Source organism: Ictidomys tridecemlineatus, chromosome 6 (assembly GCF_052094955.1).
Source record: "Ictidomys tridecemlineatus isolate mIctTri1 chromosome 6, mIctTri1.hap1, whole genome shotgun sequence".
NCBI classification, from domain to species: domain Eukaryota; kingdom Metazoa; phylum Chordata; class Mammalia; order Rodentia; family Sciuridae; genus Ictidomys; species Ictidomys tridecemlineatus.
In genome coordinates, this window is record NC_135482.1 from 50,699,343 (window position 1) to 50,723,471 (window position 24,129).

The window sequence follows — 24,129 nt, forward strand, 5'->3', positions numbered from 1 at the left end:
GGAATGAAGCCCTAGGATAGGCTTAATTGAGAAGTCCTCAGTTAATTGAGGAGTCCTGAGATAATAAGCAGTCAGGCAAGACAGCTGATTGAGCCCAAGGACCTGAAAACAAAAATTCTGGGTTTAATCAAAGCCACATCTCTCCCAGGAATCAGGCAGGCTTTGCTTGAAGCCCTCTCATTTTGATTTCAGGAGGAAGAGATAAGGCTGGGAGGAAGGGAGACAGGCTCCTAGGTAACTTCCTGGGCAAGAGAGCATAAACAGCACCTGCATATATTTGCTAAAAAACTTACAAAAAGGCTATTTTAAAATCAGGACCTACATGACTGGGGTCCTTGCCACTCCAAAGAAAGAAACATTCTTGACTGATATTTTGATTGGACTATAGGCTTCATAAATACCTTGTGGACACCAACTGTCTTACCCAAGATTGGGCAGAGGGCTGACTTCCTTAAACCATAGATCTATATAAACATCTAGACAATAGCACTCTTGGGTATCCCTCTCTTGGGACCTCTCCCTTCTTGGAAGCTCTGCATTCTTTTATTACCCTAATAAATCTTGTTACTTTGCTCTCACTCTTGTGTCCATAGATTTTATTCTTCAAATTCATGGGACAAAGAATCTGACCTCATGCTTTGTGCTACGATTTGAGTTGGCTAAAGTCTTATTCTATACTTCCATGATCATTACTACTGAGTTTAGGCACTAATTGGGTTCCAGCTGCTCCAGTTCATGGTTTTATATGAATCTTGACTAAATTCTGCATCCAGGAAACTGTCTTAACCAGATGTAAAATAGTCCTGAGTAACTGAAAAGTCTTAACTCTGATAGATTTGTCCACATACATTCCTAGCATGGCATTCGATTGTTCTCAGGTTATGTAAACAAGCATGTGCTAATTAGCCAAAGTTATTGCTAATTAGTTAGAAAAGAAAAACATATTACTCTAAATAGTATGTATATTAGATAACTTACATATTTCACATGTACAATGGAACCTGTGAGATGCTCTTTTCACCATTTCACACTGAAAACCACCATGACTCAGAATGAAGAGGGCACTTCAGATTCAAAGTCATATATATAAGTCAGGATGATTGCTGGGCACTTCAGGTTCAATGTCATATATGTGAGTCAGGATATGTTCAGTTGTAGCTTATCAGTTCCCAGCTGGAAGGTGTAGAGGCAAGATCTTAATCCTGGTTTTGTCAAACTCCAAATTGCAGTCTTTTGACTACAAGAAAATGCTTCCCTAGAGTGTGGTTATTTTATTTTCTTGTCAAGTTTTTAAATCGACAGATAAAATTGTATGTACTTATCACTTAGGGTTTGAAGGAAATACATATTGTGGAGTGACTTTAGCTAACCAGCATAAGCACTACCTCACAGTTACCACTTCTGTAGTGAACACTTAACAGCTACTCTCTTGGCATTTAAAGCCTTTTGATATATTATTAACCACAGCAATCATGTTGTTCACTAGTTTTTGAACTTATTCTACTAGTTGAAATTTTATATCCTTTTACTACCATTTCCCCCAGTGACTGGTAACTACTATAAGATATGCTGAAATACTCAATTGTAGAAATGAATCTTAGTAACTTCACTTTCATTTATAGCTTTTACATAGGAGTGGCCCAATAAGTGGTGTACTTGGTCAGTGTAAATACAGTGTAAATCTAGAATTTATGACAGTATTTAAAGAACATTTGTCAATATGCACACATACTCAGTAATGGAAATGATTTAAAAAATCATGTCTTAGTTCAAAAGATAATTAATAATTAATGTTTATTATTCATTAAAAATGAATTTTCTAAAACATCAGTAAATTTTATTTTTAGCTCTGTTTTGAAGTGTTGATACCACTGAAGTAATTCTTTTCTTCTCTGAATCTTTTCTTGTAAAACTATAGTTTTCTCTTTTTCTAAAATGGCAGGAAGTTCCTTCCAGTTTTTAATAAAGATGAAGGGAGCACCCCTGGACTTGAGTAACTGCAGAGGGGCATTGTGGTGGACAGACGAATTTCCACAGTTGCCCCCTGTCATCACGTCTTCCACCACAGGGATGGAGCCATAGGAGCAGGCCTCATATATTCTATAACACTCTGTGTTGACTCCTACTGGGCACAAAGTGAGGTCACTGTGAAGCAAAGCATCTTGGTAATTCTTAAGACTTACATTTGTTTCTTGAGGCTGCCACCTGGAAAACCAGAAAAATAATTTTAGGTTTCATTTTACTAAGCAAATCTTTTATGAAAGAAAATACTTTCTCTTTTTTAATGACAGTTATCAGAAATAGCGAACACATTATAAGGATAGACAAAAGATATCTAAAATCTTGGCCCAAATAGATTTCTTAAAAATTTGAACATTTTATTTAATTTTTAAATTTTTAGTTATAGATGAACACAATACCCTTATTTTATTTATTTATTTTTTTGTGGTGCTGAGGATAAGAGCCAGTTCCTCATACATGTAAGCCAAGCATTCCACCACTGAACTATAACCCCATCTCCAAAATTTGAACATTTTATAGATGCACATTAAAAATAATCTATTGGTCACTGAAAAATTCCTGAATGAGTAATATTAATTTAATCTTTATTTTCCGAGTGCCAAGTCCTCTCTTCTCTCCCTTCTCATTGCATTCTAGTTCTAGTGGTGAACATGGACAGTAAGAAAGTCAGATCAGATAAGGTCCTAAGAAACTCAGTGAGACCCTGTCTCTAAATAAAATAAAAAAGGAGCTTGAAATGTGGCTCACTGGTTAAGCAACACTGGGTTAAATCCTGGTACAAAAAAAAAAAAAAATCAAATCAGTAGGTTTTCTAGAATGTGTTAAATGTTGTGTGGAAAAATAAGAGAGAAGCTGTAAGAGGATAGGGTAGCAGTCTGCAATAAGTGACCAGGGAATATTTCACTGTAGTGGCATCTGAGCAGAGTTCTGAGGTAAAGGAGCAGGCCATGCAGATCTTGGGAGAGCAGAGTAGAGAACAAGCCAGAACGAAGGCCTGTGACAGAGTGTGTCTGGTGTATTCCAGGAACAGCAGGGAGGCCAGGATAGTTGAAGCAGAGGAACTTAAGAATGAAATAGGAGATAAGGTCTGAATGGCTTTATCTAAGGGGTGTCTTACATGTAGGGTTTGATTAGAGGATGACATGACCTGATGATGTAGGTTTCATAAGCATCAGTCTGGTTGTGGGGTTCAGAATGGATTGTAGGGGGTAAGGGTAGAAACTGGGTGATCAGTTAGGAATCTAGACTTTCTCTCCTGTTTTTATTTTCTCAGTGACATAAAAATAAGATAATAAAGTAAAAGAGATGGGGAGGTGGCATTACAGTTCAGGAGAGAGCAGGGATGAAACAGTCTTCTAGGAAAATGGCAGAATGTATGGGCAAGGAAGAGGATGCTGGGCACTTCAGGTTCAAAGTCGTATATGTAAGTCAGGATATGTTCAGTTGCATGGATGCAGGTATGGAGTAGGCTGAGAGCTGGATTTAATTACAGTTGGGAATTGCCAGTTTAAGAAACTTGGGGAGTTGAAGGGATATGCCAGTCCTGACTATAAAATTTATGTTGGGTATACAATAAAGTGAATAGATGGAGTGAAGGATAACAACAGGGTAGTAGGAACAAAGGACTGTCAATTCTAGCTGAATTATTGGAGTCAGAATATTACAGGAAATGAGGTAAAAATGGTAGAATATGGTACAGAGATGTTAGAATTTGAGGTCATCTTGAGGGAATGTGATATGTATAATGACAATGTCTAAAAAAATGAGCATGAAAGGAAATGGTTAAGGTAATCTGGGGGCCCAGAGCAAGGAGGAAAAGGCGTAAAGGAACTGCAAGATGGAGATGATGGAAAAACCATCTAGCTAGATTTGGAAATCACCACACTAGTGTCAGACAAGGTATAAGAGTGTGCTAGAAGCAAAACTCTTCAAGGGATTAGGAGGATGAACCCAAGGGCCAGTATATGATTTCAGAGAGTAAAGTAATTGCAATTTTGTCTGTGGGCATGAAATTTAAAGTTGGGAGTATTATGGAGGGAAAGAAGAGAATGGTCTGGAAGTAGCAATGATAAGCAAAGATACCTACTCAACCTTGGGCTCAATGGATTGAGAGGAATTATAAGAATAATTCTCTTTCTCCAGAAAGCCTTTGTTATTTTACACTGTTCCAATCCACTCCTCTGCAGACACATTGGCCCTTGTGAAAAGTGCATTCCTGCCTTCTGACCTTTGGATTTGCTCTTTTTTTCTGCCTGAATACTCTTTTCTCAAATATACACAAGGCTCACCTCCCTTCACCTTCTGCAGGTCTGTGTTTAATGCCTACCTTGCTTGTGTGAAAATACCAAGTGATCCAGGACCCCAAGTCCTCTCTATGCCCCTCTTCTGCCTAATTACTTTTCATGATATTTCTCATTTTCGGTTCTTGTCTCTTCCAAAAATCACATAAGTGCCAGGAAAGCATGGACTTGGATTGTTTTGTTCACTATTATATTTATCACAAAACAGTTCCTGGAATACAGCAGTTACCTTCACAGTAGATTAGGAAGAATTCTAGAAGAGAGTATCTTCTATAATTAAAAAAATAAATTCCTAGATCTAGAAAGACATTTTTAAGGTACTAGTAGTTCCCTAATGAATGTGCTTTATATTAAAAACTCCATTCGTTTATTTAAAAACAGCATAAATGATTCCAAAGTTACTTCCTTTACTCCATGAACACCTGTTTTCTATGTAAAAGATGGAAGAAAATTAACCTTAGTAGGTTTATTCACTCACTATTTATCCTAGGTCTACCTTGTTCAAGGCCCTATGTTAGAGTAGAGGATTCAAAGAAGAATATATAATCCCTGTCCTCGGGATGGTGTCAGGTTCTTGATTGTGTGAAAAATATGGTAGGCAAGTCTTGGCAAACCAAACTGGTCTGTTGAATATCTTAGGGAGTTAAGACCTTACTGACATTTACAGTCTCTTGTGTGCCATATTAGAATAACAATTATTATTGAGGAAACCCTAACGTGACATTTGCAAATGATAAAGACAAGCGTTTTCCTTCAAGATGGACTATAGCTATAGGACAGTCTCCCTATTTTTAATGTATACAACCTAATCTCTTCACAGTTTTAATTACCAATGTATTTTCTTGGGAAAGATTGGTATAAATGGAGATAATAATGCTTCAATGGAAACCTTCTGTGTTTGTACATAAAGTTACACTCAGACTGAAGAACAGAATGGATGAATCAAGTAAATAGAACTTACTGTTGTCTTGCTGAAATCCAACAAAGCTTATCATTTCCATCTTGTTTCAAAATGTTCATTAGTGCCTGTCTAGATGAATTTTCATAAACAGTTCCTAAGAAATTACATAAATATGGCCTCTCATCATGCAGCATTGACCAACTTGCTTCTACCACAGGAAAATTCCTGTATCTATAAAAATAAGTACATATGAGTTAATTTATGACATATGATTGGCAATATCCCTACATTCCATCTTCTTAGGTAGGACTATACATAGAAAAGAGACTTAAAATAGGATTTCTAAATCTAAAGTTGTTAACTTTCTATACTTGCTTCAGAAAAGTCCCTGAATCAAGTGACTTGAAAAAATTTAACATTGATATCTCTTAGAAAAATGTCATTGAGATATTGTGCCTAAAATTCTTTGTTTTTTATTTTTACTTCTATTATTCACTTATAGTTGTTAGGCTTGTTGAAATTAAGAAATTCAAAGCATAATGACTCATCTACATTCATTATATTCATGATTTAATTAATGTTTTAGCCAGGTGATGGGAAGATCACAGAATACTCTTGGTAGGGAGAGAATGATCAAAGGGTGTGAAGTTTCAGTTAGGAGGAATAAGGTTTAGTGGTGTACTAAACGGAATGGTGATTATAATAAATAATGCACTGTATATTTTAACATTGCTAAAATAATAGATTTTCAATGGTTCACCATAAAAATTATGTGAGTTGATGGATTAGTTATTTAGCCTAATTTAATTGTTCCACCTTCTAAACACATATCCAAACATCACACTATATTCCATACACACACACACATATACACACAGAAAAAAGGAAATATTATCGAACATATGTTGCTATAGCAAAGAATTCTGAAAAATTAATTCCAATGGCTTTTCAAGTAGATTAAAACAAACAAAAAAATCTTTTATTCCACATAAGGAAGGCTTACTTCAAGTGAGTCATTCTTAGGGGCATTTGGGGATAACAAGTATCAAACTAGGCCTAAATATAACCTTCACATGAAAGCAAAGCTTTAATAATTTGTTACAGTTAGTCTATAATGAGGTTTCCCAACTTCAGCACTATGGATGTTTTTGGGTCAGGTAACTTTTGTTGTGGAAGCTGTCCTATACATTGTGGGATGTTTGGCAGTACCCCTGGGCTCTACCTGATAGATGCCAGTTTTTGCAACCTCCACCCTCCAGTTGCAGCAACCAAAATATTTCCAGACCTTGCCAAATGTCTCCTGGGACAGAATGGGGTGGGTGAGGTGGGGAACTGTCCCCTGGTTGAGAATTACTGATCTGTAAGACATATGATTGTTGGCCTAGTCCAACAATACTAGCATTATCATAAGTATCTATCTTATATTATGTGAATAGGTTATGCAATGCTACTGTGAAAAAGTAAAAATTTTCAAAGCATTTTACGAATATGGGCTCTTCTCAAGGGATAGATTTTTTTTCAGAGGCTCTTAAATCTGGCTATATTTAACAAAAACCTTTCTGACTAGCCCCACCCAAACCTACTGAGTCAGAATATTATAAAAGTAGGCCTGGGAATATGTCTCGTCTAGCATGCTTTCCTGCTAACATTTGTGCAGCTAGCTAAACAATGGTCAAAGGCTACATCTGGCAACCAGTGACTGAATAATGAATATTTGATTAAAAAATCATATCAAATAATTTGTCCACTTAACTAATATTTATTGAATGCCTACCACATACAGGCACCATTTTAGGCTCTAATCTAAAATTAGAAGTGAACAAAAGAGATAACAATCCTTGTCCTCAAGTTTATGTACTAGTGGCAATTTACCATTTTTGGGTGTGTGTGTAATACCGGGAACAGAACCCAGGGGAGATCTACCACTGAACTACATCTCCAGTCCTTTTAATTTTTTAAGTTGAAACTGGTTCTTGTTTATTTTCCCAGGCTGGCCTCGAACTTGTCTTGTGATCCTTCTGTCTCGGCTTCTTAAGTAGCTGGGATTACAGGTGTGCAGTATTGCACCAGAGTACAATTTACCCTAAAGCTACTGTAGTCTTAATTAAAACTTTCTTGTTAACAGAGAGATAAAAAAATGTTTTGTATTTTATAGCTGGAGAAAGATTATATATTAAGAACATTAGCCACAGTTAATTAATCTTTCCTTTTATAGAAGGGATTTGTGCAAATTCAATCAGTCCCAAACCCAAGGGTATGGTGTACTCTTAATATAATTATTTAGCCTTAAAAGTAATTTTGTTTACTTTATCATTATTCATTTTTTGCTAAACATCTCTTTAGGGTACTCCTAATAAAGCTTGAATATCCATCCTTCATCTCAGAATTCTGAAACAAAATAAAACAAGCTTATCTGTTCTCATAAAAGAATATAATACTCTGAAAACATCACTGTTGTCACCAAAGAATGAGACCACACCCTAATTTTGCCTTTAGGAAAAGTTATCCTTGGCCTCAATGATCCAAGAAAAATTAAATATGTCATCATTTTAAACAATTTATTGTAACTTAGAGTCTAGAAAAGAGTAATCGTGTTTTATACTTACGTTGCTACTCCTAAAGGCCATTGAAAAATATCCACGTCATTAATCCAAGGGCTGTCATATGTTATGAAAAGCAGCTCCACTAAGCCTCCATTTTTTTTGAGAAACTTGAGTATCCAGTCATTATCACAAAGTTCATTTCCAAGCAAAACCACAGCAAGATGCTGAAGTTTTTGAGTTTTCATTAAAGTCTGTGCAAAAAATAACCACTGGGTGGCATGAGAAATCTTTGCTTTTTCTCTTCCATTTAAAACAAGCACCACATTACTGGTATCAATGGGGAAGTACCCTGGGACTACAGATGGACCAGTGAGGAAGCTGATGAAAACAACAAATGAAAAACAAGAGACAGACAAAAACAGGATAAAGGTATTTGGTATCAGAAGTTTCAAATCAGTTTATATATAATCTATAATGAACTTTAATTCATATTCCCTCTAGAAATGAAATTTCTATAATATTATAAGTTCTTTCAAACATGTTTAGATGATGGAACATGATTGAAGATCAATAGGAAGTTTTGGCTGGAGACAGATCAACTTGCATATGATGATCAGAAGTGTGGGATCTTTTATTTTTATTTCTTTTGTCACATTTAAACATTCCATGAAGATTAGGCCTCAATATATAAAGGAAAACAAACCTTTTTTCCTAAAATGATAATTTTATGTAAATTTGAAAGCACACATAGGAAAAAGATTTATACTTTATATATCTAGTATCAGAATAAATGTAAAAATTTGAATAGGAGGATACACATCAAACTCATATTAACAATTGCCTCTGAGGGGAAAGGAAAATGAAATGTACTGGGAAACAGGACAAAGAAAGCCTCCTTGGGGTCAATGCTACAGACCTAATGCACAGGTCAGAGATTCTCAGCATCTTTGGGGTTTCTTTAACTGTTTTAGTGATTCCCAAACCAAAAGAAATGCCTAACAGTTCCATTTAAAAAAGTAATTAGTTCTTTCCCTTCAACTAGCATTTACTGTTATTTGTATTCTTGATGACTGTAATTCTAACTTCAGTCAGATGAAATATCAGTAGTTTTTTTTGGTACCAGGGATTTAAGCCAGGGATGCATAACCACTGAGCCATACCCCCCAGCCCTTTTAAAATATTTTATTTATAGAATGGGTCTGTTAGGGCCTTGCTAAATTGAACTCACAATTATCCTACCTAACCTCCCAAGACACTGGGATTATAGATGTGTGACACTATGCCCAGCTCCCTGTAGTTTTGATTTGGATTTCCTTAATTGCTAAAGATTTTGAACATTTCTCATATAATTATTGGCCTTTTTTAAATTTCTTCTTTTGAGAAGTGTCTGTTTAGTTAATTTGCCCATTTATTGATTGGGTTATTTGTTTTTTAGGTATTAAGATTTTTTTTTAATTCTTTATATATTCTGGATATTAATACCCAGTCAGAGAATAGCTGGCAAAGATTTTCTCTCATTCTGTAAGTTCTCTCTTCACATTCTTAATTGTCTCCTTTGCTTATTCATTGTTGGTAGGACTGCAAATTAGTAAAACCATTTGGAAAGCAGTATGGCAATTCCTCAAAAGACCTGGAATGCAATAATCGTATGACCCAGCTATTCCACTCCTTGGTATTTAGAAATAAAATAAAGCATAGAATAGTTATACATGCATATCAGTGTTTATCGAAGTGGCAATTCACAATAGCCAAGTTATGGAACCAGCCTAGGTACCCATCAGACAAATGAATAAAAAAGAATGTAGTATTATACACAATGGCAATTTATTCAGCCATAAAGAAGAATGAAATTATGTCATTTGCTGGTAAATGTAAGGAACTAGAGACCATCATGCTAAGTGAAGCCACTTATAATGGTCAAATGTTTTCTCCCATATGTGGAAGCTAGAGAAGAACAAAAAGAAAGGAATAAAAAGAGTCAGGGAATCTCATTAAATTTAAGGATTAGTAATAGAGTAGAGGAAGGGGATTGAGAGGAAGGGAAAAGGGGAGGGCACAGGTAAGCACTAGTGAAGGAAATCTATTAAGTTATGCTATGTCCACATATAAATGTGCCACAAAGAGTCCCCCATATGTAATGATAATTCATAATAATGATAACAACAATAGAAGGGAGATCAGTAGAGTAGAGCAAGTGGATAAGGGGAGGGAAAGGGAAGGTATTGGGGAATGAGATTGATCAAATTATGTTATGTATATGTTCTAACATGGCATAGTGAATCCTATGATTATGCATAATTATAATGCCCCAAGAAAATATAAATTTAAAAAAGATGGTGGGGAAAAATGTGACTGGGGGGCTGGGGTTGTGGCTCAGTGGTAGAGCGCTTGCCTAACACATGTGATATCCTGGGTTCGATCCTCAGCACCACATAAAAATAAATAAAAAAAATAAAGATTAAAAAAAAGTAAGTAGTATAATCTCCTTAACAGCTTAGAAGCCATTTAAAAAATCACACCTATGTACTGGAAGAAAAACTAATAACCCTATTTCATTCTTAACTAATCACAAATACTTAATAATGGGATGTGTGCACCTGAGTCATCCTGGAATCAGAATGGATACTGCCACTTTTACTTCTTATTCTACCCTGATTTTTATGTGGTACTTTCATTTAATTGTAGCAACCATGGAAAACTCAGCTTTACAAAGGTAAAACATCATTAAAATAAATATAGGGTAATCTAGTGTTTCTACTATGATACCACCTTCAGTTAGCAGTTGGCATGGTGTTTGACAGATGTCAAACGTAGCCATGTTTCCTTGTCTCAGTATACTGTCTGGGAAACAGTGATAAAGGTTACAAAATTTTAAGGGAAAAGAAAAACAACTGCATAAGATTCAGGTAGTTGGGTGGGTATATGTGTTTTGTTGGGAGGTTAGTCAGTCAAACTGCAGTGGGTTGAGAAGTTGGGATTGGAGAATATGAGTGTAGACAACTATTTTGAAAATCTGCATGAGAAGGCAAGAAACAAACAGTGAAAAGTCAGGGATAAAGGACAGCAAGAAAGTAACTGACCAAGCAAGGTCCTGGAAGAGGCACATGGTATGTAGAAGTGAGGTGAACTAGGAAAGACCAACTCATTGTCTGAGAACTCAGGAAAAAGTAAGGATGGGTGAGGGATGAAGTAGACAGCAGGTGAATGTTATAACGGCTAATAAAGGGAGATAATAATAGATGCCTCAATTTTTGTCATGAAGCTGGAGGCAGGATTGTCCGCTTAGAATGAGGTCAGGTAGGCGTTAAGGAGTGGGCTAGCAGAGTGGACAAGCTTTCAGCCTCCCATCTGGTCTGCCTGCACCCAGCTGTCTTCTTCAAATAATTTTTTCACATGGCTGTTAGAGAATCATAAACATCTGCAAAAACATGATCTTCACTATTCTGCTCAAATAGCTTCAATTGTTTTTCACTGCCAGCAAAAATGTCCGAGAGCCTTAAGATGGTGTATATATAAGGTTTAACATGATCTGGCCATTGCCCAATTCTCCCAGTTTCAGCCATGCTACCTAATCTTTATGCTCTAAGGGAAATCAGATAGCTTGCAATTTACCTCATCTTTATGCTCTAAGGGAAATCAGATAGCTTGCAGTTCCATGCACAAGCCAAGCTGCTTCTCAGTTTTGGGTCTCTAATGTCACCGCTGCTAGGGATATAATCTCTCCTCTCTCTGCTTTGCTAACTCCCACACATTTTAAAGACTCAGCAGTTATCACCTCCTTTAGGAATTCTTTCTCCAAAGGCCCCACAACCCAATGCTATTATATTAGGTTGTCATCTGTGTTTCCTAATTAACCATTATGATGGAGTATGCATATTGTTATTATTATGCTTTCTATACTGCATGACAATAATTTGTTTTTCTTAACTACTAGTGTGTGAAGTCCTCAAGATTAGGGGAAAGCATTTTATTCATTTTGAAATTCTCAGAACCTACTAAGAATTAACTTTAGTAGGCCCTCAGTAAATGTTGAATACATAAGTAGCAATTTTCTGTGAGAGAGTTATATGCTCTATCATTTAAGTTCTCCTACTGCTTAAAATATGAACCAAGGAATGTAAATTCAATTTAATAGCAACTTTCCTGATACACATTTATTTTATAAAGTGAAGGTATTTATTTGTGATGAATGCTATATTTTAATTTACTAAGTTATTAGTTAAGGATCAATCAAAGTTCCATTAACTGAAGAATAAACATATTTAAAGAATTGATATAGAGAATTTTAAAACAGTGATTTGCTTGTCTATGATATGCTAGGATATTTTTAACAATCAGAATTATAGTTTTCAATATTTTTCTTCTGTTGCTTGTCTCAGTTGAAAAATTTCCTTCAAATAAATACTTACAATGTTAAAAAAAAAAAAAAAACCCAGAGAAGGGGCTGGGATTATGGCTCAGTGGTGGAGTGCTCGCCTAGCACATGTGAAGCACTGGGTTAGATCCTCAGCACCATATAAAAATGAATAAAATAAAGGTATTGTGTCCATCTACAACTAAAAAAAAGCCCAGAGAAATCAATTAAATATTGAATTTTAAAGCTGACTCTGAAAACAATATATTTTTGGAATTCCCATAATCACTTCCACTCTTTTTCAAATTCAGCAAGTACTAATGAATGAATATCATATATACCACTATTATGTTAAGGGAACTATGATGACAAAGTACCTAGTGGTCTCAAAAGTGCCTTAATAAGTGATAAATGCACAATGCAAAGTCACATGACTATCAGTCATTGGATTCTATATCATTATTTTTTTGCTTAATATATAAGAAACTTCAGTTTTATAAAACAGGTATATATCTAACTTTTTTTTTTTAAGTACTATGTATAGAAGCCAAGGGTATGCTACCACTGAACTACACCCATACCTCTATTATTTATTTTTTATTTTGAATCAAGGTCTCACTTGTTAAATTGCCAGTGTTGTCCTTAAACTTGTGATCCTCCTGCCTCAGTCTCCCAAGTTCCTGGGATTTCAGTACAGGCTACCAGGCCTGGCTGGTATATCTAATTTATGAATGGTTCTTACACTGAGTAGCTGCTGTGATTCACCCCTTAATCTGAAGGTGCAGAGTAGCTATAATTCCACACTTTCCCATTTTAGTATTATGATGAAACACCCAACTCTCATGATAGCTTATAAGAATGGGAGATTGGGCCAGGAGAATGTGATTTTGGAGGATAAGTCATCTTTCCCCAAAAAGAGAGTGTCACAATCATGTTCATAATCTACTAATCTTAAAGATTAATATACCATAATATTTTTTCATAAACTGTGCATTGTAGACTTCTAATTTACAAATGAACTTTTAGCACTTTAATTTTTGTAATTTTGATGTTACTTGTAAGACATTTCTATTAATTTAATCTTCTAATAACAATATCATAGCTTTAACTCACAGTATATTATAATACTAATATATTTATTTCATTTTTTTCAGAGAACTTACATTTTAACAACCTAAAATGTCAGTTTTTTTCACATGTAACTTTCTATTTTGATTTATTTTCATATTATTTATCTAAGGTAGACAAATTTCTATGAATTGTTCAAACATAAACTTATTTGTTCGTATAGATTTGTTCACCCTAGATAAATAATGCAGTCATAGAAATGGAAAACAACATGTGAGAATTTGTCTGATTTTTAAGAGGATGAACAGACACATACGAATTGTTCAAACATAAACTTATTTGTTCGTATGTGCCTGCTCATCCTTTTAAAAATCAAACAAATTCTCACATGTTGTTTTCCATTTCTATGACTGCATTTATGTCAGTGAGTCTGAATTTTAAACTCTATTTGTTTTCAGAGTCAGCCTCGATAAATAACAGGTTAAACCATTCTAAGAATAGAAAAAAGAATTAAAAAGGGTATCTTTATGATAGCACTGTTTAGGAGTGAAACTGTTATGTTGATTTTACTTAATCCCCCCACCCCCCATTTTTTGCCATGCTGGGGACTGAATCCAGGAACTTCTGCATGCTAGGCATGCATTCTATCTCCTAATTTTAGCCTCTTAATTCTGTACATATTTAAGCCCTTGTCCATCAACTCTCGATATTAAAACACCCCGAGTTCTGCTTATATAAGCATTGAAGATATAAAGCAGTGTTTACAAATGTATCAATACATTACTTTTTTTTTTGCCTTCTAAATTTCCATTAGTGTTTTTTTTTCTTAAAGAATTACAACATTAAAGTCTACTGGGATTGCACTTTTTTTTTACTTTTTAATTTTTATCTAGTGAGTCTGGAAATTTCTATGAGGTTTTCTTAGTTGGATTTTATATATTTATTTGCACCTAGTTAACAATTTAACTCTTTTTTCCCCCAAAATAATCCATCATATTCAAAATAGGAACTCTATTTTTATTTTTTGCTTTTTGAATTCAAAACATTGAAAACTACTGCTTCCAAATACTAAAATCTGTGGGTTAGTCTAATGAAATATAGGAAGATTTACATGGTCTCAAGGTATTTCTTTAGTAAGATAATTAATAATCACAGAGGAAAAAATATTTAATTTTACAATGAGGAAACTGGCAGTACTTTTGCCAAGTGATCAAAGTCAACATAATGAGCAATGGGGAAAAAAAGATGGGTTGAAGACAGTGCAATGTTACTTCTAAAGTATTATAAATAAAACCCCATAATCTCCATCCAATCATGGGGAAACATGAGACAAAACCAAACCAAAGGACATTCTATAAAATAAATGTGCAATACTCCTCCTAATTCACAAGGTCATGAAATACTGAAGACTATTGCTGGGCATGGTGGTGCATGCATATTTATAATCCCAATGACTTGGGAGGCTGAGACAGGAGAATTGCAAGTTTGATGCCAGCCTTCCAACTCAGAAACACCCTGTCTCATAATTAAAAAATAAAAAGGGCTGGGGCATGTCTCAGTGATTAAGTGCCCCTAGGCTCAATCCCAAGTACCAAAATAATAAATAATAATTGAGCCTTTAATCCACAAGCATTTAACTGATAATAGTTAATATAGTGAGACTATTTCCTATGGCATAATTTTTTAAAAATTTGTTTATATTTTTTGACTTTTCTCTTTTGGAATAATTTCAGATTTACAAAAATGTTGCAAAAAAGTCCCACAAAAATTTTATTTATACCTTTCATCCAGATTCCTCAAATGTTAACATCTTATATAACCATAATATAATTATTTATCTGAGAAAATTATCATTGATATTAAACTATTATCTAATTCACAATACTCAGATTTCAATAGCTGTGACACTCCTGTCCCTTTTCTGACCCCAGCTTCAGATCTAGGATCACACAATGTGCTTTGTTTCCAATCTTCCAAGACAGTTCCTCAGTCTGTCTTTTTTTTTTTTTTTGGTACTGGGGATTTTGGTATTTGCTAAATTGTTTTGGGTCTCAATAAATTGCTGAGCCTGGCTTTGAACTCGTGATCCTCCTGCCATGTCCTCTGGGATTACAGGTATGCTCCACTGTGCCCAGCAATTATTTCATATTTTGAGTGATATAGCACATAAATTCCTCTCCTTAAGGAAAAGTGTTAAAATATCCCAATTTTTGTATTTTGATACTTTTCAAGTACACTTTTCAACTTCTATCTTTGCAGTGTTCTATCCTACATATACTTGTATACCAAAATGCATTTTTTTTAAATTGAAACTGTCCAGGTAGGATTTTAACAAATCCTGCTTTCATGGTTTGCTGACAAATTACATATTTATTTATTTCAGTATTAGGGGAAGCTACGACAAATACCAGTGGGAATAAGATACTAAGAACTTACCATTTGTTGCTCTAAGAAGTAAATAATCAATTTATAAATAAGTCTACTACCACCTTTAGCTACCTGTTTGTAAAGTCAAAAAGAAACATTCCTAACCATTTCTGTAAACTAAGGAGGACGAAAAGGGAAATAGGACACTAAAAGGTTCTTAATTATTTTGTCAAGAATAAATTATTGCATTGCCAGGTTTCTAGTTATTTAATATTTTAATTTTTGAAGAATGATGCATTGATTGCCAGTATATATACATTTTCTAAAGCCAGCTAGCAATTATATTTTGGCCGTAATATGACTGACAATTTATTAAGAAACTATGAATAAGAACTGTGGAAAACCAACTTGTCTTCTCTATAATGAAAAGAAGAAATGGGATCTGAATGTTCTAAAATTGTTAAGTACTGATATAAAGTGATAATGGGAGTCAGGGCTATAGCTCTTGCTCTAAATACTATCTCATGCTATGATATTCAGAATTCATGCATAGTTGGATTTACCTGATGCCACAGAATCTTACTGGAACTAAGGCAAAAAATTATTACCTATAGAAAGGATATGAGAAAGACCTTTGTCTCATAGGGAGTGCCTTTGTCTTAAGTAATATGTATTCCTTGGAGCAAGGAGTTGATACTTAATTTAAGAGAAGTATCATCTGATGACTGATTCAAAGACTGGTATTTCTGCCATTCAAACAGTCTTTGGGTATTATAAGAAGTTATTTACTTGCATTTCTAATTTTTATCTATCGCAAAACTCTCTCTTTTTTTTTTAGGTACGGATGATTAACCTACAAAAATTACTGTTTCATTCAGATTATTTGATTCATTATAAGACAAGATGTGTTTTGAAAAGAAAATAATATACCACCATCCTATGTCAATCAATTTGCCTTCTCAGAGACAGCTAAATTCTTATTTCTTTTGGTTTTAAAAATCTGTTTTCCATCTTGTTTCTATCTATATCTGCTAATATTTAGGTAGTGTACTTGCAGCTAAGTGCAATTTTAGTCTCCTAAGAATACAAAACCTCCTAAATGTATCATTAGGAGATTAATTTGTATTATATAGTATCACATTCGATTTAGGGAAAAAGGTGGCTTTTCTCTTAAAATTTGCTTTATCATAATTTTATAGTAAAGCACACTTTTATCACAGCACTTCATTTTTAAAAATAATTATGAATAAATAATAAAATAGCAAGAAGACTTCTATAGTGATTACTACATGCTATTCCAAGCACTGTACATCTATTATTGCATTTAATATTTAAAACAATCTTGGGAAACAGGAACTTTTTTGACTTATTATAATCTGGAGAAAACCCAGGAACAGAAAGGTTAAGAAACCTATGTGAGATCAGACAACTAAGTATTAGAATTGGAAATGGAACTGCAATAGTCTGGCTTCAGGGGCTGTACTCTCAACTCAGTTACCTTGCTACACTGCCCAAAGGTGTCAATGACTTCATTGTGCTAACCAGCTGTTCAGTTTGACCTGCATATGTTCAGATGCTGTGAGCACAGACTATGTATGCTGTTTACTGACTCATATGGTGAGTAAGGAGTCATATTTCTTATCTTTAGAAACACATTAATTTGGGAAGAACTACCATAATTAAGCCTAGTGCTTTTGATTCCATGTTTAATCAAAAAACTCTCAAGGTATCACTTATAGCCTGTCTGGATGGAAAGAAACACGCCACTGAAGCCAGTACAAACAGTTGCCTAATAGTTCCCTTCCACTTTGAGTTACTTACTTGGTTTCTGGATTGCATTCTTTGGATCTGTGAGTTGTAAGAATCAGTATTTCTGAGCCTCATGAACTTGAGAACACTGATAATAACTTTATACTAATGCCTGAGAACAGTAAGGAGGCTAAAATTAAATGATATAAACTCTCTATAAATGTAAAGGTTTATTTAAACAAAACATATATTTTTCAACTTTATTTTGTTTATTTATTTTTTAATGTGGTGCTGAGGATCGAATCCAGAGTCTCACACGTTAGGCAAGCACTCTACCACTGAGCCACAACCCTAGCCCTAAACAAAACTAAATATTTACACTTATTTAAAACAAGTATCCTGCTATTCGAAACTCTTTCAATATCTTCAAGGTAAATCATTACTTTTGATTCATTTTTGGTCAAGTAAGGATGGTGAATGTGTTCAGGCATTCAAGTTAGTACTCACATAACCTCTTTAATTCAAAACTTGTAATTCCATAAAGCTTCATTAATTTTGGATAAATTACATTTGCTACTTTTTCATAAGCCTAAAACTTAAACCATTTGCTTTATAAAAAATTGGTACAATGGTGAACTTTCTTGAATATACATTTTCTTAAATCCAAAGAGAAAATAACATTGTTCTTTGATCAGACCATAAAATCTGCATAAAAATTTGAAAAGGGAAGGGTAAATTAGGTTTTCTTTTGGGAATTAATGCTGTTTGCTTAAGTCCTTTGCTACCATTGTTGTAATACAACAATGTAATATTATTCTTTAAGCTTAAAGATGCTAATTCTTTAAGATTTTTTTTGAAAATTCTATATATTATGGCTAGAACTATTAGACAAATATCCATAACACATGCTTCCCTTCCTTTCCTTTCTTTCACTATTTTTCTTTTTCTTTTTTTGTGCTTCTAGGGCTCAAACTCAGGTCCTCATATATGCTAGGCAAGCGTTCTAACATTGAGCATTCTAACACTGAGCCCACATGATTATTTTTCAAACACCAAATTATTAAATTTATACACATAAAAAACATTTACTTTCCAACATCCAAATCCTAGTATTATAAGTTGAGAACTATGCTTAAGATTTGGAATGGTTAAAGCAACAGAAGCCTGAAGATGAAAGAAAAAAATAATCCTCATCAATGATGATTTTAAAAAATTGGTTTACTTTTCAAGTATGATTACTTTGAGAAGATAGAATGAAACTGCTTTTCAAGTATGTATAAAGTAAATAAAAATAAGAATGGCAGTAAAAGTTCAAATGAAATTAAGCTTAACTTAGCTTTTCCCTTCCTAATTTCAGTGGGAAAGAAATGAAATCTTAACAGAAATTAGAAACTATGGTTCATATTTTTCACTCTAATAATACAACTGTTACATGAAATAGCATTTTAAAATACTTTTTTTTTCTTATTTCATTAAGAAAGCAAAAATCTAATAAAATAGAATTTTTATGATAAATTATAATTTATTATACTTTTTCTAAATAAATGATCTTAATTCTACTCAAAATATTCAGAAAATATGCAGCTAGAGAATATTATAAAATATAAATTATAAAAAGGACTTTATAAAAATATAATCTAAAAAAGTTTTAAAAATTCACTGGTTGTATTGAATCTAAAAAGGAGATTTCTGAATATCAATAATCTATACCACTAAATATGATGGTATACATATGATGGTAATGTATTAAACATGCAATGTTTTAATTAATAAAAATCTCAAAAGTGATAGTAAAAGCTTTAATATCACCTGAATATTATAAAAAGTAAACATGACTATTATATGAAGAAAAAATGAAAATAATTTGAGGTTTGTATATTACTCTTCCAAGTATGGAATGTTAAACATTCATCATCAGACAAATGTTACAAAATATAGAGCATGAACTTTTCCACATAATCTAATAAAACATATAATTCCTAAAAAGGGGAGTATTTTTTAACATTTCATTTGTCAGTTTCATATTTCATATTTCAGTGTCCAAGTCAGCTTTAATTATGAATATTTATAAGATTTCTCTATTCTCCACAAGCTGAAATGAAAATGTTTTATAAAATTATATTTTCCTTTTAATATTTATATAAACTATTGTATAGCAGTACAACAAAAGTTAAGGTCACACAACTAATACCTGTAATGTGTGTTTCCCACAATTGATTTTCCTTCTCTCCACTGAGCAGTCACATCAGTGGGATCAAGTAAGCCTTCAAAAATATGCTCCCAAAGATACAAACCTGACAAGTAAAAATAAATAAACATAAAACATTAACTCTCTTGTATACTCTAGTGTGTAAGAAAAGTTTATGTTCTGTTCCTTTGTATCTTTGATTATGAAACTAGAATCTTCCCCTTTTGGTTGGTTGGCAGGCAGTTCTACCACCAAGCAAATGCCCACAATTGTCTATGTGGCAACTAATGTATGACAGAGACAACTCAAGCTGTGAGTGTAAAATGTGGCTAACTGTGGGTCATATGAAAGACAATAACCTCCATTCCTCTAGATTTGAGAAACCCTTAGTATCACTGGATCCCAATTACTCATCATATTTTGAAATGTAAAAGTAACCACTATATGATTAGAACTGCTTTTTATGTTATAATAAACTGGAGGAATTAAACTATTTTGTTCCAGAAACAACCAGAGGAGCTCATAGAAATATATATACAATTAAGTAAGTCAAGAGGATTTTACCTCCTCTTCACTTGAACACACTTCCCTGACTGCATGATGCCCCTTGCAGACAAATACCACTTCATCTTTTGTCCTTAGGGTAGTCCCTGAAGTTTTATCATGATTTCATCTGAATAAAAGCTTTAAAAGTAAAAGAGAATAGCATCACACAATAAGGTAATGTGGAGACCTCACAACAACTTTGGGAACCTTGTTTTAATTATGCTGAAAGATGTTTTTTTTTTTTTTTTTTTCATTTTCATTACACTCTGTCTCACTAAAGAACACCCAAACAACCAGAGCCTGTAAGTGTTGGCAAGGATGTGAGGAAAAAGGTTCACTCATACATTGCTAGTGGGACTGCAAATTGGTATCACCACTATGGAAAGGAGTATGGAGATTCCCCAGAAAACTTAGAATGGATCCACCATTTGACTCAGTTATCCCACTCCTTGGTATATATACCCCAAAGACTTTAATTCAGCAAAATCATCATACTACATGAAGCAGCCACATCAATGCTTATAGCAGCTCAACTCAGGTCAGAGTTATGTGGAGCTAAAAGTCAAGGGATGTGGGTAGTGTCTAGAAACTGAAAGGGAGGGAAACAGATTTTCATCCAGAACCTCCAAAAGTATCACAGCTTCACACAGTAAAAATCTGTTAAGAGATAAAGTTAACTAAACTGTAATAGGGATGTGGAGATTTAATGGAAGAAATCAATACTAGAATGTTTTTTTAATTGTTAGATATTGATTGATTTATAGGCCTACATCTGGGTGTCTAAAATTTAGAGGTCAGTAGTGACCTTCGAGGATGTATACTTGTATGTAGGCATAAAGAACTTATGAAACACAATGAAATAGGCACTGTTCACTTTCCTCTTGTTTGGTACTTTCTACTTTCTAAATCCATATCCTTTATCATAATAAATCCAATTCATGTTCAAAGGCCAAACAAAGCCCCTTCTTTTCATTAATTCCTTTCTAACTCTTATAGCCATCACTGAGGGCTTTGTTTTCTAATTGAGCATAACATGTATCCTGGGGCACTAGACTCTTATGATACACAGAGCAAAAATACTTCCATGAGCAATCAAGTTTAATCAGTTACATACTATATCCCCTTGTTGGATATATACAATGAAGAGTGTCATATTGAAAGCTCTGAAAATCTTGAAATGAAGAACCTACTTTAACTTTGTTCTGTTCAGTGTTTTCCAAACTTGTTTGGCTATTAGGGCATAGGACACATCTGAGATTTTATATATATATTGTGTGTATGAATATATAAAATGTACATGTATATACTTGTATATTAAGTGTCCAATAAATAAAATACATAAATTCATGAGAATTCAGGCTGACATTACATTTCAATATAATGATGCTATATAATCTGCTCTTTGCATCTACAAATGAAGGTGTGTTCTGCTAAGGACCAATGATGAAAGTGCATGTGTGTGTATTTGTGCATGTTTATACAGATGTTATCTAATTGCAAGGAGAATAAAATATTGACAAAATGAAAGAAATATATGCTCTCTTAAAGAACAATGATGAAATAAATTATATTAAAGTGAATTTAATATAAGTAATGTGCATTTATAATGCTTTTATTTTGGTACTGAGATTGAACCTAGGTCCACTTTACATCCCCAGTCTTTTTTAAAAATTTAAGACAGGGTCTTCCTAAGATGCTGAAGCTGGCCTTGATCTTGTGATCCTCCTGCCTCAGCCTACTGAGTTGCTGGGATTATAGGTGTGTGCCACCACAACTGGATTTATAATGCTTTTTATACGTCTTTGCTCTATATGTTGACTTACCAATGGCAGCTTTGCCCCAGATTTGTATACTGTGGTCTGTTTTTCCCTTCGGTTTATTTAATATTTGAAGACTAGTTTTAAGTCTGTGTTGTTGCTCATTTTTTTCATCTTCTTCCCAAGGATTCCATTCTTCACTTCCCAAAGTAGACTGTTCTGTTTTAAAAAGAGTAATAGTGTTTACAGTAAGGTATAACCAAAATTGTAGATAAATTCAAATTTTATAAATTAGATATTAGAGAGTTTTAATTTCATTCTAAATTCAATTTTTCAGAGAGATGATGCAACTGAAATTGAACTGGTTAAACACATTTAAAAAAAAGTAATCAGCAACTTAATGAACTATTGATCTGAAAGATTTTAGAAATAAAATGCTAATGTGAGACAAGCAATATCCTCCAAAACAAAACCTTTAAAAAAAATGGAATACTATGTATCAACTTACATGTTTAACTTTCCCAATTCTTTAATGTAAGGATTGTACATACGTAACTATATGAATAATTCAGGATGTAGTGTTCACCTGTTTAGGACACTATGGTGCAAAATTCTGAATAAAAGGAGAGATACTGCTGAGTTGGATCCTGAGTTGTACAATTAACAGTACAGGACAGGGGACGGAATTTGTAGGTAAGTGCAGTGACCGTCCAAAGTCACTGCATGATTAGAGAAGACTGCTTCAATAAGGACATTGATGTCTTAGACCCAGTGGCCCTCTGGCAGCATTCCCGCAAATCCTGGCAGTTGAGTTCGTCTTGGATATTATTTAATATGTTTTTAAAGGGAGTCCGCGCCTTTCAGCCTCGTGGTGGGGAGTGTGGCCCGCCAGCGATCTTCGGACAAGGATAAGGAGGCGGCAGGAGGAAAAGCGCATGCTGGGCCCCGGAAGGAATCCCGGACCTGCGGGCAGGGAGCTCCGCAGCCTCGCAGCCCAGCTACCTGGCGCGCGGCGGGAGACGGGGCTCTGCCTCAGTCCTACCTCGGCCGCGCCTCTCCCGCGCTGGAGCCGCCCCCTTCCTGAAGCCCCGAGAGGTCGCAGTCGGCACCCGGCTGCGGTGCCCGAAGAAGACGAGGTAGGCGGCGTAGAGCGAGAAGAGGCAGTACAGGGCGATGAGAAACGAGCAGAACCGCTTCCGCGTCAGCCTCATCCCACTCAGTCTTCGGGTCGGGCCGCCGCGGCCACAGAGCCGCGTGAGGAGAGAAGCCAAAACGCCTAGCCGCAGCCCTGGCAGCGCCAGGAGCAGGCCCAGGCCTGGCGGGCGGGAGTCACCCGAATAATCCCCAGCGGCGGCTCCTCAGCCCCGCCCAGGCCCCGCCTCCTGGGCAGTCACGAAACAGGCCCCGCCCTAGGCCCCGCCCACGACGCTGGTCCCGCCCACCTCCTGGTCTCGTCCTCCTCAGGGCTGTGGAAAATCTGCTTGTCTTAGAATCTAGAATCGTGGATTGAAGGGAGCGCTCCTCAAGGCGCTGCTTTGGTAAGTAGGGCCGGGTGGGAGCAACTTCAGTGTTGCACGCACTTCATCTTTCAGCCTTGGCCATTTGTACGTAAAGACTTCGGAAAACAGCAGCACCTGCCAGGGTCCGTGAAGGCCACATGTCATTTTTTGTTCAACACAAAATTTCTAGCACCTAGGGACAGTTATGTTGATAGATGAGTAAATATAAATATCTTTTAAAAATAAGTAAATGATGATGGTTGCACAGTATCCTGAATGGCACTCAGTTGTATGTCTGGAAGTGGTTCAAATGGCAAACTTTGTTTATGTACACCCTACCAAATTAAAACATTTTAAACTTTATTACTATGAAACGAGCTGAATGCACTACAGGGATGTAAATAGAAGCTGTAAAATGGAATATTGTCAATAAACTTTCTAAGACAAACCTTGAAAGTTGGGCTACAATTTCTTTTCAGTTGCCTCTGGTATTCCAGTTTAAATGTCTAGCAGAATTGGCAGACAGAAAACTTGTAGGTCAGAACTATAGAGTTATGCACTAACTGGTTCAGCTTTCTACTGTGATGCTTAGTCCTGTTAACATTTCTGAACAGGTTTCTATCTCCTCCTTTAGCAAAAACTTACCTTTCCTGACTATTATGCTTTTGAGTCAGGTTCTTTGACTTCCATGTGACAACTAGATAATTGATAGAGAATTCTATGGAGGGAAATTTAGGTCTAAATTTATACCAGCATCACCACAGGTGATGTGAAAGGTGAGGTGAGGTGACAGGCCAAAAGTGCTTACTTCGTTCAGGACTCAACTGGGACTAGA

At 35.0% G+C, this 24,129-nt stretch overlaps 1 protein-coding gene across 3 annotated transcripts; it reads right to left on the minus strand.

The window, feature by feature from the left end:
* Positions 1–1,777: 1,777 nt before the first annotated feature.
* Rxylt1 (ribitol xylosyltransferase 1) lies at positions 1,778–23,175 on the minus strand. 3 transcript variants are annotated; one of them, XM_005328687.5, is made up of 6 exons: positions 22,838–23,175; positions 21,862–22,014; positions 19,496–19,598; positions 7,830–8,144; positions 5,284–5,454; positions 1,778–2,205 (listed from the first exon to the last, which is right to left on the minus strand). In XM_005328687.5, the coding sequence occupies exons 1-6, from the start codon at positions 23,004–23,006 to the stop codon at positions 1,788–1,790; spliced, it is 1,329 nt and encodes a 442-aa protein (XP_005328744.1). In that variant the 5' UTR covers positions 23,007–23,175; the 3' UTR covers positions 1,778–1,787. The 3 variants fall into 3 exon arrangements, with proteins under 3 accessions (XP_005328744.1, XP_040136320.1, XP_040136319.1); XM_040280386.2 differs by lacking the exons at positions 19,496–19,598; positions 22,838–23,175 and having other exon boundaries at positions 21,862–22,000; XM_040280385.2 differs by lacking the exons at positions 19,496–19,598; positions 21,862–22,014; positions 22,838–23,175 and adding an exon at positions 17,377–17,479.
* Between the last annotated feature and the right edge of the window lie 954 nt (positions 23,176–24,129).

What these genes read in the sequence shown, in the direction of transcription:
- Rxylt1 (XM_005328687.5), bottom strand. Translation starts at nt 23,006, where the DNA reads ATGAGGCTGACGCGGAAGCGGTTCTGCTCGTTTCTCATCGCCCTGTAC. An exon ending in CTGGGGCAAAGCTGCCATTG is followed by an intron (nt 19,599 to 21,861) that starts GTAAGTCAACAT and finishes TTTACTTGTCAG; the next exon opens with GTTTGTATCTTTGGGAGCAT. An exon ending in TGGCCTTTAGGAGTAGCAAC is followed by an intron (nt 5,455 to 7,829) that starts GTAAGTATAAAA and finishes TTATTTTTATAG; the next exon opens with ATACAGGAATTTTCCTGTGG.